This window comes from Mastomys coucha, unplaced genomic scaffold (assembly GCF_008632895.1).
Source record: "Mastomys coucha isolate ucsf_1 unplaced genomic scaffold, UCSF_Mcou_1 pScaffold3, whole genome shotgun sequence".
NCBI classification, from domain to species: Eukaryota; Metazoa; Chordata; class Mammalia; order Rodentia; family Muridae; genus Mastomys; species Mastomys coucha.
The window spans coordinates 35,406,601-35,423,454 of NW_022196909.1; the positions used below are offsets into that span (position 1 = coordinate 35,406,601).

A 16,854-nucleotide genomic window follows, 5' to 3' on the forward strand; every position below is an offset into this window, starting at 1 on the left:
AGAAGTGAGCAGATTCCTAAAGAGTTTCACTTGAAGGACAGAAAATGTTTAAGAGGTGAGCAGACCAAGCCATCCCCATGAGCATGCGTGGACTGTTGCAGGGCAGAGGGCTCTGTGCATTCTCACACACTCTTTCTCATTGTTGAGCCACTTGGGTTCTGTTTGGTGTTTTGTGAGAAGGGCAGGGATGAAGTAGAAATAGCAAATTGCTTATCTTACTGATGTCGAGACTCCCTAGTACACGCGTGGCTCATGGATGGGTTCTCTAGTGTGTGCTTCGAACAGCAAGCCACTTCCTTCCTCCCCTGTGGACTCTGACCAATCTGGGAGATAAAAGAACATTTGAATTAAGAAGCTCATGGTCAGTCTGGTGGTGGTCAGCACTTGGGAGGCGGAGGCAGGCAGATTTCTGAGTTCGAGGCCAGCCCGGTCTACAGAGTGAGTTCCAGGACAGCCAGGGCTATACAGAGAAACCCTGTCTCGAAAAACAAAACAAAACAAAGAAGATGGTCTTACAGGTGACCTTGCTCATGCACCGAAATTCTTGGTCTTTTTTATTCTGTTACTTGGTTAATTGATACAGAGCAGAGTCTCACTGGCCGTGAGTTGTCCCCAAATTACTACATGGCTAAAGATGCCCTTGAATGTGATCTCCCTGCTTCTGTCTCTCAGGTTCTCTTCTAATATAAAGAGTTGGTTCTCGCAATGGTTAAGGCTCTTTTTGGTCTCATATTGAAAACGCTCAAACCGGGTGGTGGTGGTGCACGCCTTTAATCCCAGCACTTGGGAGGCGGAGGCAGGCAGATTTCTGAGTTCGAGGCCAGCCTGGTCTACAGAGTGAGTTCCAGGACAGCCAGGGCTATACAGAGAAACCCTGTCTTGAACCCCCTCCCCCCCCAAAATGCTCACTGCTTTAGCTGTGTAAAAGCTAGATGGACATTAGTTTAAGAATACTGGTTCTCGCCGACACATAAAAATATTTCCCTCTTCTTGTTACGGAGAGAACAGAGTCCCACACCAAGTCCTAGGACTGACTGAAGAAGACATTGTGATCATTAGGGGAAGGAAACCCTGTTGGCATCTTCTGTTTCCTGTCTTCCTCCTCCTCCTCCTCCTTTAAGAAACCCACCCTTGGGCAGTCGATGCATAGTTAGCACTCTTCTCTGACATTGGCTTGTACAAGGCAAAAGGACATTTATTAACACTGACATTGGCAGTAATAGTAGTAATACTAATTAAAATAATAATAGCAATATTGGAAAGTGCAGAAAATCACCCAAATGTTAGTCTTGTGATCTTTCCAGTTCTATAGAACCACTGTTGAAATGTTCACTTAAGCTTCGTTGCCCCTGCTTCAATGTTGATGTCACAAGGAATTGTGTGTGAAAGTGAATGTCTGCTGGACTGATATTTGACAGGCCAGCCTCAGAGTAGACAGGACCAGCAAGAATACATCTGGAGCACAGAACACTTAAATGTATCCACGTGTTTGTTCAAGGTGAGAGAACAGCAAGTACCGTGACGATCTCCATAAGATGAGTTTGCTTCTGTCTAAAAACGAACAGTCTTAACTTTCCAGAAATAAGCTCGCGAACATCCAATTCCCACAAGGAACATGTTTGATACACGTAGGCATCATTGTTAGGCGCATTTCCTGGAGAAAGTCCATGTTGTCCTTGAACGTCTGAATGATTTAGAAACCTTGGTGGCTTAACGTGGGGATAGATTCAGGAACAAAAGAGATAGAGGCCGTTTGAGCTGTTAGAATCATATTTTCTAATTAGGAGTCCCCCAAGTTGTTTGGTTATTACTCTCTATCGCTTAGTATTTTGATTTAGGAGGTCGGAACTAAGTCATGTCTATCTCTGTCTGATTATTGGTGTTTGTTTGTTTGGTGTTATTGGAGATAGGGTTTCTCTGTGTCGTCTTATCTGTCCTAGAGCTCACTCTGTAGACCAGGCTGGCCTTGAACTCATAGGGATCCACTTTCTTCTGCCTCCGAAGTTACTAGGATTAAAGTTGTATGTTACCTCAGCCTGCTAGTCGATATGGACTCTAATCTCTACAACTGTAAGGTAGGAGGAGGGGCCTGAGTCCTTAGTACCGGCAGTGTACTGCCAGTGGGGATTAGCATCCTGGGTTTACCTAGGACATCTTTGTCCTCTCAAGAGGAATTTATTGACCCGGTCAAGTGGATGTATGAATTGATGAGTATCTCTTGACTTCTAATTTTTCAATGGATGAGTATCGGTCTGTGATCACTTAAAATGGAAACCTGTGCTCTTTGATCTTCATTATTTAGCTCAGAAATTTATAAAGAACCAATAAGAGGGCCTGGAGAAATGGCTCAGCCGTTAAGAGTGCTTGGTGCTCTTGCAGAAGGCCCAAGGTGAGGTTCTGGTTCCCGTGTTGGGCATCTCACAACAGCTCTAGGGGACTGGATGCCTTTTGGCCTCTGTGGGCACCTGCATTCCTGCCCACATATCCTGAAACAGAATATATATACATATATATATGTGTATATATATATGTGTGTATATATATGTGTGTGTATATATATATGTATATGTATATATATAATTAAAAATAGGTGTATTTAAAACAAAGAACCAGTAAGAGATTGTCTTTGGTGTATACTAGACACCATAGAGAGAGGCCCTTGATAATGCCAGTGCCAAGGGTGGTGGTTGTTTCTAATACAATACTACTGGAGTTTACTGGCATCTCGTCTGTGTCTACGTGTAGAGCTATTGTGTGATGTGAAGAATGTTTTGTTCAGGGTTACCCTCTTGGGATATATATACCTCTTGTTTTCAGAAAGAGTTTCAGGAAAAGACAGCAACCCCACCAGCCGGTAGCCGTCTGGCTACACATTCCTGCGTCCCGAGTGCTGTGTCCTAATACCGAGGGATATTGTAAGTTTTGTGATGAGACTTGTGGTCAGCTCTGTTAAGCCCCAAGGCCCGATTTGCTCGGAAGCACTCTGAAGCACAGCTAGGTCATCTTCTACTCTTTCTGACAAGGTTCTCTGAATTACAGGTTAGCTGTCTAACCAGTCTTGGTTAGGTGCCTGACTGGCTAGTCGGCCTTCCCAAGGAAGAAATGTACTTATGGAAGTGAGAGTCATTGCAGCCTGCAGGCTTTGCTGCCGTGCCTCGCGGAGAGGAGGGAGCAAGGGTCATGCACACTTGAGAATTGATCAGAACAGACAGCTGTTCAGGAGTCTGAGATAAATGCTTTATTATCAAATATATACATACATAAAATACAAATACATATATACACACATATACAAATATAAATACAAATATATATGTACACACATTACACACACACACACACACACACACACTTATACTGGCTGCGGGGCTAGAGAGAGATAAACAGTTTTGAGGACGCTGGGTTAGATCTGTCAGCAGCTGGCTAGATGGATGCTTTTCATTGACGCAAGACTGTTCCATTAACTAGTTAGATTATAGTTAAAATGTTGATATAAAATTAAAATCCTATATCCTGTGCTGGGATTGGCTGCAGAGATAAATGTTGAGAAAAATTCATGATTCCTGTCCCACAGAGCTTGCCATCAAAAGTGACTATTAACTAATCATAAAGTATGGGATTATGAGTTGAGCAGTTCCCTATGCAACGGGTCCCCATAAAAAGAAGACATACTTGGGGAGTCTGTGGTCTCTAAAGGATAAATGAGTTAATTCAGAGATGAAGTGGATTGGGAAGGAAGAACTAGGTAGGCACAAGGACATTGTGGTGGTCTGAATATGCTTGGCCTAGGGAGTGGCACTCTTAGGAGGTGTGGCCTTGTTGGAGGAAATGTGGCACTGTGGGCATGGGCTTTAAGACCCTCCTCTTAGCTGCCTGGAAGCCAGTCTTCTTCTAGTGGCCTTTGGAACAAGATGTAGAACTCTTAGCTCCTCCTATACTTTGCCTGCCTGGACACTGCCATGTCCCACCTCGATGATAATGGACTGAACCTCTGAACCTGTAAGCCAGCCCCAATTAAATGTTGTCCTTATAGGAGTTGTCTTGGTCATGGTATCTGTTCACAGCAGTCAAACCCTAACTAAGATGGACATCATGCCTTAGATGTCTGGAAGGAGTGTAGTGCATGGGAGGAACTGGAGGGATGCCCCTTTAACTGCAGCACAGATGGGCATGGCATGAGTTGAGAATGAAGAGGTGGGCCAACACTAAATCCTTCAGACCTCATAAGACATTTTCAGAATTGTAGAGTGTTTCTCTGGGAGCTCTTCTGAACACAGGTACATGGTTGTCCTTCACTCCTGCCCAGGTTGTCTTAACTCATTCTAGAGCCGCTGGTGAATGCTTGGTAGATTTTCTCAGAATTGTATTCTTTGAGCGCAGTGGCCAGATCTTGTGTGGGGAATGCTCTGGGAAAGGAGGAGTCGGGAGACCAGAAGGAAACCTTTGTTATTTCAGCAAAAGATAATAGCAGCTTTGGTCAAGATGGTGGGTGAGGGGTGTGGAGAGGAGGGGACAGATAAACAAGTCATCCGAGGTAAGAAATTGAAATCCTGGTAACATATTGGCTGCTGGGCCAGGGAGAGAAAAAAAAACAGTTTAGAGGACTCTGGGATAGCTTCTCTCAGCCACTGTCTAGATGGAAGCTTTTCATTGAAGCGGGACTGTTCCCATTAACTATATTATAGTTAAAATGTTGATATAAAGATAAAACCTTGAGCTAAAATACAGTGTTTCTTTAGCAAATTATCACATCCTATGGTCCGAAGATGTTCTGGGGCCAAGAAAAATATTTGAAGTTTTAGTTGGTTTTGTTGTTTTGAATTCCTGAACACCTCCCCAGAGAGGCCCTCTGCAGGATAGCCCCGCAGACTGACTCTGCAAACACTTCAGGAATCCAGCAAACTGAGGATGCCAGTTCTTAAAGCTGCCTTTCCATGGGCCGTCCACAAGCTCACAGGCATAGATCCAGGGGAGAAGTCATTCTAATATCAGTACACAATTACCTCTCTCTCTCTCTCTCTCTCTCTCTCTCTCTCTCTCTCTCTCTCTCTCTCTCTCTCTCTCTCTCTCTCTCTCTCTCTCTCTCCAAAACAGGGTTTTTCTGGATTGCCCTGGCTGTCCTAGAACTCACTCTGTATCCCAGGCTGGCCTCGAACTTAGAAATCCGCCTGCCTCTGCCTCCCAAGTGCTGGAATTAAAGGCGTGCACCACCACTGCCTGGCCTAGCATCAGTATTTTCATTTACTGTATCGTGGTGGTCTTGGTACTGACGGCGGAAGCATGACAATGGTGGCACTTGAGTGGTATAACGGTGGTAGCCTTGCTCATGGTGATGTTGGAGGTGTTGCTTGTGCGATATTATTGCTCATGGATGTTGGAGGTGTTGCTTGGGTAACATTAGAGGTATTGCTCATGGTGATGTTGGAGGGGTTGCCTGAGGTGATGCTGGAAGTGTTGCCTGTACGGATGTCAGAGGCATTCTCTTGGTAATGGTGCTGGTGCTGGTGCTGCTGGTGGTAGAGGAAGTGTGGCTTGTGATGCTCTTAGTGATGATGGTATCTGTGATAGTAACGCTGCTGATGGATCTGAAGATGCTAATAGTGGTGCTGGTGGCAGATGTTGGCAGTGGCGGTGGTGATTGCGGCAGCCATTGCTGCAACCAGGATGATAATATCCGTGATGAAGGAGGCGTCGGTATTGAGGACCATTGTTAGGCTCTGAGGAGTCCATGCTACATGCCTTCTTGTCTACCTAGGCCTTGGCTAGGTTGTGATGGGCTGGCAGAGTGTTCGGAACTGCTACATGCCTTCTTGTCTACCTAGGCCTTGGCTAGGTTGTGATGGGCTGGCAGAGTGTTCGGAACTGCTCATCTTTGCCTTCCAGAGACGTGGGCTTGATAAAGACACGTAGCCATTTGCCTGTTGCTGTGGGTGGAAGGCAGGCAGTAGAAACCGAAGGGAGAATTTCACTATGGTGCGATTATCATGTATAAGACGACTTCTTGGCAGGATTGACCATGGTTGGAGCAGTGTCTTATGGGTGTGGGGGAGAAGGAATTGGACTCAGCTGCATACTTGTCTCCTCAGTGAATACTGAGCTCTTCCAGAAAGACTTGTTTATTTTTTACCTCCTCATATGACCTTTAACACTCTTCACTTATTTTATATGAGTACACTGTTGCTCTCTTCAGACACACCAGTAGAGGCCCTCAGATCTTATTACAGATGGTTGGAGCCAACCACATGGTTGCAGGGAATTGAACTCAGGACCTCTGGAAGAGCAGTCAGTGCTCTTAACCACTCCAGCCCTGACCTTTAACACTCTTACGTCAGGCTGTCATGCTCCTTGTCCCTGGGTGGTTGGCCCTTTCTGACTGTGAGGGCTTGAACAGTTTTCCTTCTAGTCTGGTCTCTGTGCCTTGCTTTCTGTTTCTCTACAATCCTGCCATCCGGTGGGTCATCAGTTATTTTTGACTTATTGATTTTTTTTTTTTTAATGTCTTCGTTCCTTTCATGAAAATACAGATCCTAGGGCTAGAGAGATGGCTTGGCAGTAGACAGCACTGGCTGCTCTTCCAGAGGACCCAGTTTGATTCCCAGCACCCACATGATGGTTACAAGCATTTGTAACTCCAGTCCCTGAGGATCTGATGCCCTCTTCTGGCTTCTGTGGGCACCAGGCACGCATATGGTACACAGACACATATACAGGCAAAACATCCATGCACATAAAAATAGAGATAAGTCCTAAAATGAATCTACGACAGTGGACTTTTATGCACTGTCTTATCCCAACACCCAATCTAGATTAAGGTACCTAGTTGATGCTTAATAAATACTTGTTGAATGATTAATGAAATGATTTAGCTGTTCTTCCTCCTTCTGGATCAATGGGTATAACAATGCTATAGTCTCACGTGGTACCCTTGAGGATTAAATTAAGTAATTTGATTAAACCACCTGGCAGGATGAGCCGGATGCCTTGGGACTGGTGATGCCTTAGATTCCTCTTGATATTTTTCTTCCTTGAAACTGCTTTAAGCCAGGCAGCAGTGGCGCACACCTTTAATCCCAGCACTTGGGAGGCAGCAGCAGGTGGATTTCAGAGTTTGCTGCCAGCCTGGTCTACAGAGTGAGTTCCAGGACAACCAGGGCTATACAGAGAAACCCTGTCTCAAAAAACAAACAAAAAAAACAAAACAAAACAACAACAACAACAACAACAACAAAAAAACCAAACAAAAAAAAGAAAAAAAAAAGAAATTGCTTTGTCTCTGGTAACTACAGAACAGGTTCTGGTTAGCCTCTTGTCTTCATATGTAGCTTCTCCATTTTCTTCATGACTTTCTTTCTTTCTCCCCTCTCCTCCCCTTCTCCCCCCTCCCCTCTCCCTCTCTCCTTCCTTCCTCTCTTCTCCTCTCCTCTCCTCCCCTAACCTCCCCTCTCTCCTCTTCTCTCTTCTCCTCTCCTCCTCTAACCTCCCCTCTCCTTCCCTCCCCTCCCCTTCTCTCCCCCTTCTTCTCCCCTCTCCCTTCCCCTCCTCTTCTCTCTTCTCTCTTCTCCTCTCTTCTTCCCCGCCCCCAGCCTCCCCCTCTCTCTCCCCTCCCCTCCCCTCCTCTTCCTTTTCCCCTCCCTCCCTCCCTTCACCAGGTGCAGGATCCAAACCCAGGGCCTTTCACTTGCCTGGCAAAGGTTCTGCCGATGACCTAAAGCCCAACTCCCATGGCTTGTCTGTCTTTTGTCTTCTGGGCTAGTTCTACATAAGATAGTCATAGCGACCTCATGGTATGTGAAGGGCTGTTCATGAATGACGCTTACCGTTACTGACAGCTGTACCAAAACAATACAGGGGGTCTAGAGTCTCACAAAACACCACCCTGGAACCATTATATAATTCCGGTGACTAATGGCATATTTTAATAATAACCAAGTTTTGGTAAGCTGCCAGATGAGCCACCATCCATGACAGATGGCTCACAGCTGCCTGTAGCTCCAGCTCCAGAGGTTGCAACACTGTCTTCTGGCCTCGATGCACCCTGGCCATTCCCATGCATATTCCCATATACAGACACACGGACCCATGATTTAAAATAAATCTTAAAAACACCACACTCCTGCTTTCTTTGGTCTACAACAACCACAGGAGTGTAGTGTGAAAACCACCATAGACGAAGAACTTAGGACCCATTCAGAGATTTGAAAAGAAGGGATGGCTGAAGCCCTGTCCCCATGAGTCCTTTTGCTACCTTGCCATGTTGGTGGCTCAGGGGACCAGGAGAGGTGGTGTAGCTGAACCGGAAAAATCTTCCTCATTCTCTGCTCATTGTGGTTGCACATGCTTGACCTGGTGACTGGGAGCCCGAGCCTTCTCCTAATGACCGCAGGAGGCAGATGCCAGTCCCACGCAGGTGTGGAGGGCATCCTCAGCATGCTCCTCCAGAGTCTTTGTGTCTGCCACTCTCTCTTTTACATACCATCAGAAGCCAGTTGTTTACAGGCTGACCCAACTTTGGGGCTACAGAGAAAACAAAAAAATCTCACTTATTATTTTGAAGGAAGCAGGCGGACAGGGTCTCTCAGTGTGCCTTTCTGAACGGGTTACGGCATGCTGAACTCATTAATCTCCACAGCCGTTCAGAGAGCGTTGTCTTCAGTATCTAAGTTGACTCCATGTTCCAGCCATAAATGGCTATATCCACAGCCTTTTTAAAACAAGCTAACTCATGGACTAAGTAAGCATCCTACACTGTAGTCGGTAAGACAGCTGGCCTTTTAATAAGAGCTGTAATTTGTTTATTATGAAGTAAAGTAGGATCTCTGGCAGACAAACTCAAATGGTGTCTAACATATGCCACCGGGCCTAGAATTTGACAAGTCTGGATTTGGACTTGAGCGTCTACCAGGAGGAGGGTGTCTTGTTTTCTTTTGTTTTTAAACAAACAAGGGACTCAACGTCATACACCTTGCCTTGTTTTCAGGTCACCTTTTTTTTCTTTTTGGAGATATTGAATATCAAAACCCAGCTTCACTATGTAACCCAGCAACGACTATAGAATCTGGTGTGTAAATTCAGTGACAGGACAAGACCTTTGTGAGTGTGCGTACATATGGTGTGTGTTTCTGTGTGTGTGTGTGTGTGTGTGTGTGTTTACTGGTGCCGGGTGCACATTGTGGAGGTCACAGGGCAACCATGGTTGTGGGTCCGTCTCTTCCATTTATTACAGTGATCTCTTTATTGTTAGCCCCTGCATATGCCAGGAAGAGGAGGGTAAGAAGGCCTGCTCTGAGGGAGGGGATAGTGAGCTGAGCTGATGATTGGTTGATAAGAGCCAGCTGTGTGTAGATCTGGATTAAAGCATCCCAGACACAGAATGGCTGGAGGGGCGGGGTTTGACATAGAATAGGGACTGTGTGCTTAGGAAACAGGGGTGATGGTGACGAGGATGACTGGGGAGGAGGGCTAGAGAAGCAGAGGAGAGCAGGTCAGGGAGGTTACCAGGGCTCACATACGTCCATGTGCCCCAGACTACTGAAGGAGGCAGAATGTTACCCTTCAGTGGGTAGGGGACCACTTGGGATCTTCAACAGGAACATGGCAACCAGATCTATGGCCACCAGCTTCAAATGTGTGTTGTCGAAATGGTTCTTTCAAATAGACATAACTTTCCTTTATATTTTGTAGAATAGACCAGAGGGCTACCATTTGGCCAAAGGATGCTTTTGGAACTCAGCAGGACTTACATGAGGTAGGTGGAAAAATTATGGGTTCTACGAACAAGAGCTAGCCAGTATCAGAAATTGCCTGTTTCTTTTCACAGCTCTAGCAAAAACCAGTTTTGTTTTGTTTTTCCCAATTAAAACTTTCAATCCTTTCACTTCTAAGTGAACTTTTTTTATTTTGGTGATAAAATGTTACTTCTCTGATGCTCTTCCTTGTGCTGGAGCAAATCGCTTAAAATGGTATTTTTGAGAAGGCTCGCCACAACTTGGCCCTGACCCAAGTCTAGCTGTCATTTCTTTGTATATTTCCTAGCTTCGCTTTGGGATTATATAACCACGGCTGTGATAATTAACACTGGTAGAACTTTTCCTTAATTGAATTTTATCTCGACTCCCCTTTCCCTGTCTCCCACAGACTAGTGTTTGCAGGCGCAAACCTAATAGGGCTGTCTATTCGCTAAGCATAATACAAGTTGATGCCTGCACCCCTCTTTTCTTCCTATGCTTTGAGATAAGGGGGCCTTAGTTTCCGATCCAAATCGCATCCCGTTACACTGGACAGCACATTACTAAGCTTGTTCTGGAGTTTCTTTGAAATATGTAATTGGATTGTAACGTCGGAAAGCAGTACAACATATAATCAGATCACCTGCTGTTGTGAATGCCTTGGCTTGAGACGCTGGCTTGGAATACTCCGCTGGTTTCTCTCGCCCTCATTAAGCTGGCGCAGTGGGTGGTGTGTAGTGTCTCTGATTAGGATCAGAGCAAAGAAAATAAATAGACTTGATACCCAGATGCCCAGGAGAGAAAGGAGCAGCTTCAGGCAGATTGTTAATTCAGCATTTTGAAGATGTGGTCCTCTTCTGACCCTTAGTTCCCAGGCCCCGTAAAAGGCATTTAAATATGTAAGTGATTTATCTTTCCTTACCTGATGATGATGATGATGATGATGATGATGATGATGATGATGATGATGATGATGATGATGATGATGATGATGATGATGATGATGATGATGATGATGGTAATGTTGGTAGAATCTGGTAGGGAAATTAAGCCAGGTGTCAGATTCTGTGGCGGATTGTTTTGATGCGGCACTACCAGGAAGGGGGCGTGGCTTAGAAAGGGGGCGTGGCCTAGAAGCATCACTCTATGGCTCTTTAAGCTTGGGGAGAAGCTCTGAGTTTTGGGATTGGAAATGCCTGGACTACTGAGATGGCTTCCCAGTTGTTAAAAAGCTCTGTTGGCTCTCCGGTTCTTCTCTCCTTCACTGTGTCGTGTCTGCAGATGGCATGGACTGGGCATGAGCCTTGTGCTTCTGAGTGGAGACCCTGGCTCCCTCCAGGCCCAGGGGACTCCTTTGGACCCGGTGTGGGGACACAGAAAACACACGCTCAGAGAGGTTTAGTTCCAGTCCGCGGGGCAGGCTGAATGCGCAGGCCCACGCCCTACAGGCAGTACCAGCTATGATGAAAATCTGGGACATGGAAAAAAGAATGCAGGGAAGCTGGGGATGGGGGTGGGAGTGGGGGCCGCGGAATTGAGGCCAATACTACGGTGCGAAGGGCAGTGTGGTCCCACTCAGTGCTGGAAGTATCCCAGAGAGTGTAAATCTAAATTGATCACTATTTTTTTTACAAAAGAACCCACTAATATTTTTCTACGTGATGGTCCTATGGGGGGATACACACACACACACATTATTGTTTTAATGAATGTAGAATGTACATACTGAAAAGTATTTCTAGCACTGTATGGCTAATATCACTTTTTTCCCTCAGTCTGGAATATCTAGTTCTTGACTTTGGGTCTCTTGATAGAATTTCTGGTCTCCATTCTACCCTCTGCACACGTCTCTAGGGGCTGTGAATCTGCTCTCCAACACCTGACTGTGTGCCTGCCATTTACCTGAGCTGTCTGGCTCCCCCTCTGTAAGATACTTAGACTAGAAACTAATCTCTTTCTCTTTCATTTTCATCTTCAGTCTGGGCTGTTTGCCTTGTCCATATTATTAATAGATCACCAGATCCAAAAAAAGCACTTTAAAGCTAGAATGAGGGAAAACAATGGTATTTACCCTCTGTAGCTCATAAATGTAATTTCTGATTTAGGTCCTCAAGAAGAAACTAACAGGTTGGTAAAGAAACCGAATGGACGTCCTTTCTGCCAAGCAATCACGCCTTTCAGAGATTGTTAGGTGGTTCTGGCTGGAGAGCACAGCTACTCAAGTCCCATTGAGTAAATTAATTAAATTAACCATTTCATTCATTTACATCTCAAATGATATCTCACTTCCCGCTTACCCCTCCACAAGCCCCCCATCCTGGCTTTTCAGTCTTAACAGGGTGATTCTGCACTGTTTTGATTTTTCTCATTGCTTACCGAAGTTTGTTAAAGGGTCCTGTCAGGGAAAGGTTGAAGTAAGTTGTCCCAGAGTTATGCAGGGTCGAGACTTCCTCTTGACCAACCCTCTAAGCCCAGGTGGGTGTCTTAGGGTTTCCATTGTTGTGAAGAGATACCATGACCAAGGCAAGTCTTATAAAGGCAAACATTTAATTGGGGCTGGCTTGCACTTTTAGAGGTTTAAAACACTCATCCTAACAGGAATCATGGTGGCCTACATGCAGACATGGTGCTGGAAAAAGAGCTGAGAGTTCTGCATCTTGATAGAAGGCAACAAGGAGAGACTGGCATCCTCAGGCAGCTAGGAGGAAGCTCTCTTCTGCAGTGGGTGGGGTCCGAGCATGGGAAGAGACCTCCAAAGCCCACCTCCACAATGATGCACTTCCTCCAACAAGGCCGCACCTAACAGTGCCACTCCTTATGGGTCAAGCGTATTCAAACCACCACAATGGAGGAACAGGAACCATGTTATATGAATGACATAGATGCTTATCACTGTTATTCATTGGCCTCATGGGCGGGCACCAAGTTATAAGAGGAGGGTTGGGAGTGGCCATAGATCTGAAATGTACTTTTGTTGCAAGCTGCCATTTTATTTGGTAGCTCTATGGTCATTTACATAACCGTCTTCTAAAGCAGTGGTCTGAGACCACTTTGGAGGTTGACTGACCCTTTTACAGGGGTCACCAAAGACCACTAGAAAATACATGCTTACAGTTCATAATAGTAGCAAAATTATAGTTATGAAGGAACAATGAAAATAATTTTTATGATTGGGGATCACTACAACATGAAAAACTGTATTAAAGAGTTACAGTATTAGGAAGGTTAAGAAACATTGGTCTAGAGGGACAAGGTCACTTAAAAATTGTTCATGACATAGGTCTTAGACTTCTCTGCTTATTTTTTTTTTCTCGTCATAGATGCCATGAAGATGTTCTGTGTTTAAGATTGAAGTGTCAAATAGGCTTGCTTCTGAGTCTGCCTTTATCTAGTACGTCAAAACACCAGAGAGGCAGTCAGCTACGAGATGAACAGCTCTTAGAGAAAGCTCCATTTTAGATCCTCCTTAAGTTTCTAGTCAAGAATCTACTTGGGTAGATTGGGTCTTAGTTGACCTCATCAGGCACCCTAGCGATGTGTTTACACTTCTGTGGTTGCTTTGAAGTTAGTTTGAGTTCATAAAAATAGGCAGGAGATTTCCACACTTGTGTGTAGGGTCCACTTTCATGTTCAACAAAGGACGGTAGAGAAGATGGTCAAAGTAGCACTGGATTTAGTCCCACATTGTGTAGTGTTTTGTATGGAGTGATACTCACCAGGAACAATGTCTTTATTACTTTTCTATTCCTGTTAATAATACTCCAACAAAAAAGCACCTTCAAGGAGAAAGAGTTTATTTATTTATTTATTTATTTATTTTATTTTGGTTTTTTTATTTATTTTTTATTTTTTTGGTTTTTTGAGACAGGGTTTCTCTGTGTAGCCCTGGCTGTCCTAGAACTCACTCTGTAGACCAGGCTGGCCTTGAACTCAGAAATCTGCCGGCCTCTGCCTCCCAAGTGCTGGGATTAAAGGCGTGTGCCACCACCGCCCGGCTGAAAGGGTTTATTTTGGATCATTGTACCGGAAGTGTACCAGTCCATAGTGGGGAACACACAGAGCGGGGACAGGAAGCTGACTGGTCACATGCACACCACAGAGAGAGAACAGGAAGTGAGGCTGCCTCATGGCTCCTACCTAGTGACCCAGTTCCTCCAGTGAGGCTCCACCTCCTCCAGGTTCCTCAACTTGTTCCAACAGCACCACCAGTTGGAGATCAAATGCCCAAACACCTGAATCTGTTGAGGGAAAACAACAGAATCCCATTGTAATTTTCAGAAACTATGAGCATGAAATCAATACTCAGTGATGTCCTGATATCAATAGAAATCTCCCCTGAGTCTTAGTGACTGTCGTACAAAGGGGATATGCTTTTATGTGTTTACAGAATATCAAAGCAAAGGGTTAGTCTTTCCATAGTACAATTGCAGACTTATGGATTGTTAGTAATCCATAAGTTACTAACCCCTTATGTGAAATGGTGTGGTATTCATGAGCAGTCTGACCCCACCTTTCTGTATACTTTATTTCATCTCTCGATAGCTTATTACCAATTCACGATACAGTCCAAGTTACTATTATACCGCATTGCTAGAGAATGCAAATTTTGTGTACGTCAAATACAGGCAGTTGAAAAGTAATTGTTGACCTGCGGTGGATTGAATTCATGGCTGCAGAAATTCACAGGTTTGGAGGACTGGCTTTACTGTTTGAGATGACTTCTTCGAAATTGCTTTAACGCTGAGAAAATAGCCCGCGAACGCCTGGATGACACTCCAGTGATGGCTGAGAAGTGTTCTCTCTGTTAGGACAGGCAGCTACCTTTTCAGTTTTAAGTGAAAACCCAGCCTATGGGATTGGGTCTGAGTTCAGGTCCTATTGAGGAATATTTTGAAGAATCTGAGTTTTTTCGAGACAGGGTTTCTCTGTGTATCTCTGATTGCCCTGGAACTCACTCTGTAGACGGGGCTGGTCTGGAACTCAGAGATCTACCTGTCTTTGCCTCCTGAGTGCTGGAATTTAAAGGCATGCACTACCATGCTCAGCTCAATTTTCTTTTCTTCTTCTTCTTTTTTTTTTTTAAATTGGTTTCCTTATTTATTTACTTATTTTTTAAGAGATGTATTTTATTATTTATATGAGTACACTGTCACTGTCTTCAGGCACTCCAGAAGAAGACATCAATCCCATTACAGATGGTGTGAGCCACCATGTGGTTGCTGGGATTTGAACTCAGGACCTCTGGAAGAGAAGTCAGTGCTCTTAACCCCTGAACCATCTCTCCAGCCCTATTTACTTATTTTTTTTTTATTAACCATTGCATTCATTTACACCTCAAATGATATTTCACTTCTTGGTTTCCCCTCCACAAACCTTCCCATCCCATAACCTGCCTAACCTCTCCTCCCTCCCCTTTGCCTCTATGAGGATGCTCTCCCACCTACCCACCTTCTCCTGCCCCAATCCCTCTAATGTCCCCCTAATGCTGGGGCATCAAACCTCCATAGGACCAAGGGCCTCCCCTCCCATTGATGTCAGACAAGGCTATTCTCTGCTACCTATGTATCTAGAGCCATGGATCGCTCCCTGTACACTCCTTGGTTGGCTGTCTAGTCCCTGGGAGCACCGGGTGGTCTGGCCAACTGATGTTCTTCCTATCAGGTTGCAGTCCCCCTCAGCTCCTCCAGTCCTTCTGCCAGCTCCCCCACCAGGGTCTCCGTCAGCTCAGTTTTCTATTACTATTATGGTGTAATGCATCACCAAGACCTTAATGGCTTCAAACATCCATTTATTAGCCCAAGGTTATATAAAGCAGCTGGAGTCTCTCTGCTCAGGGTCTCACGAAAGAGCCATTAAGGCATCAGCCAGGCTGAGTTGGAATAGCGGCCACGGGCAAACTCCTTCAGGTTGTTGTTTGAACCCAGGGTCTTGTCATGAGACTGTCATCTCTGCCCCCTTGGCTGCTTGGCAGCTGAGCAGTGTTCAACTTTCAAGTCTGCCACACTCCTCTCGTGCGACTGGCTCTCCCTTCACGCCAGCTCTATCGCTTGCAATCTGCCTATGGCTTCTAATTCCTCTGAGGATGTCTTCAGCCACCAGCTAGCTGGAGGAGTTTCTGCTTTGAAAGATTTTACTTGATTTGGCCAGGCACACCCAAATAATGACTGTGTCTTACCAGCTGAGTTAGAACTCAATTACCTCTTGGGAGAGAAAAAAAAGCCCTAAATAGCGGTACATAGATTAATATGTGAATAATCAAGGTAATGGAAACTCTACGGGCCATCTTTAGGGTTCTGCCTACCAGGTAATGGAATTACAGTCTTCTAAAACTAGAAAGTTCTACAGAGTTTTACCCTTGAGTCTCAATCATGACTAAGGGCATTCGTCCTTCCAGACAAATGCTATGACCTTGGAGCTTGGAAGGAGCCGGTTGACTAGAAGAGGCCCAAATTTTCCCCCTTCGACACTGGGAATGCTGGGTTGTAGAGGATAGATAATTGGTTGTTGGTCTTTGGAAGCGTGAGCTCCCGGGTAATTTTCCTCTTGGCTGGATCACGGCAGGATGCCACTGGACATCTTTTTTCTGGTTTGGGTTTGAGTTGGGATAAAATGACCTTGCTCCCCTACCCAGGGCTCTTCTTCCTCAGTTGGAGCAGTGTCCTGTGAGTCATTTAATTTTAGCCACCCTTTGTTGTCAGTGTCAGCGGGGACCTCTTGTCCTCATGTTGTGAGTCCTGATTCTCATTGCCAGGTGAGGCAGACAGCCAAGGAGCTGGGCTGCTTCTAGAGCTGGTAGATTCTCATCCCCCAACCCCCTCTTTCCCCGCTTCCGTCAGAGGCTACCCTCCGGCCTGGCTGCTAATTTCTAGGAGGACCAGGTCTGGAGTCCTCATCTTGAAGGGAATCCAAAATGGTGCTTTACGTAAAGGAAGAAGCCACGCCAATGCCAGCAGGTGCCCACATTAGCTCGGAGAAGCAGCTGACTCACTCTTGTTTGCTTCCTCCTTATCAGCTGTCCCTGGTGGTTCCCCTATTCTTTGCTCTGGTACTGCATCCCCATTCTTTTTCTTATCCCCCTTGTATCCATTCTACTTCCGGTTACTAATCCCCGCCCCCCCCTCATTTCACT

At 45.3% G+C, this 16,854-nt stretch overlaps 1 protein-coding gene across 5 annotated transcripts in view; it reads left to right on the top strand.

The window, feature by feature from the left end:
• Positions 1–16,854, top strand: part of Fam13c (family with sequence similarity 13 member C) — a 109,265-nt gene that overhangs the window by 48,299 nt on the left and 44,112 nt on the right. For all 5 annotated transcript variants that reach the window (XM_031346598.1, XM_031346600.1, XM_031346595.1 and 2 more), the window contains one exon: positions 9,682–9,745. In XM_031346598.1, coding sequence (XP_031202458.1) covers positions 9,682–9,745 — 64 coding nt within the window. The remainder of the gene's footprint in view (positions 1–9,681; positions 9,746–16,854) is intronic.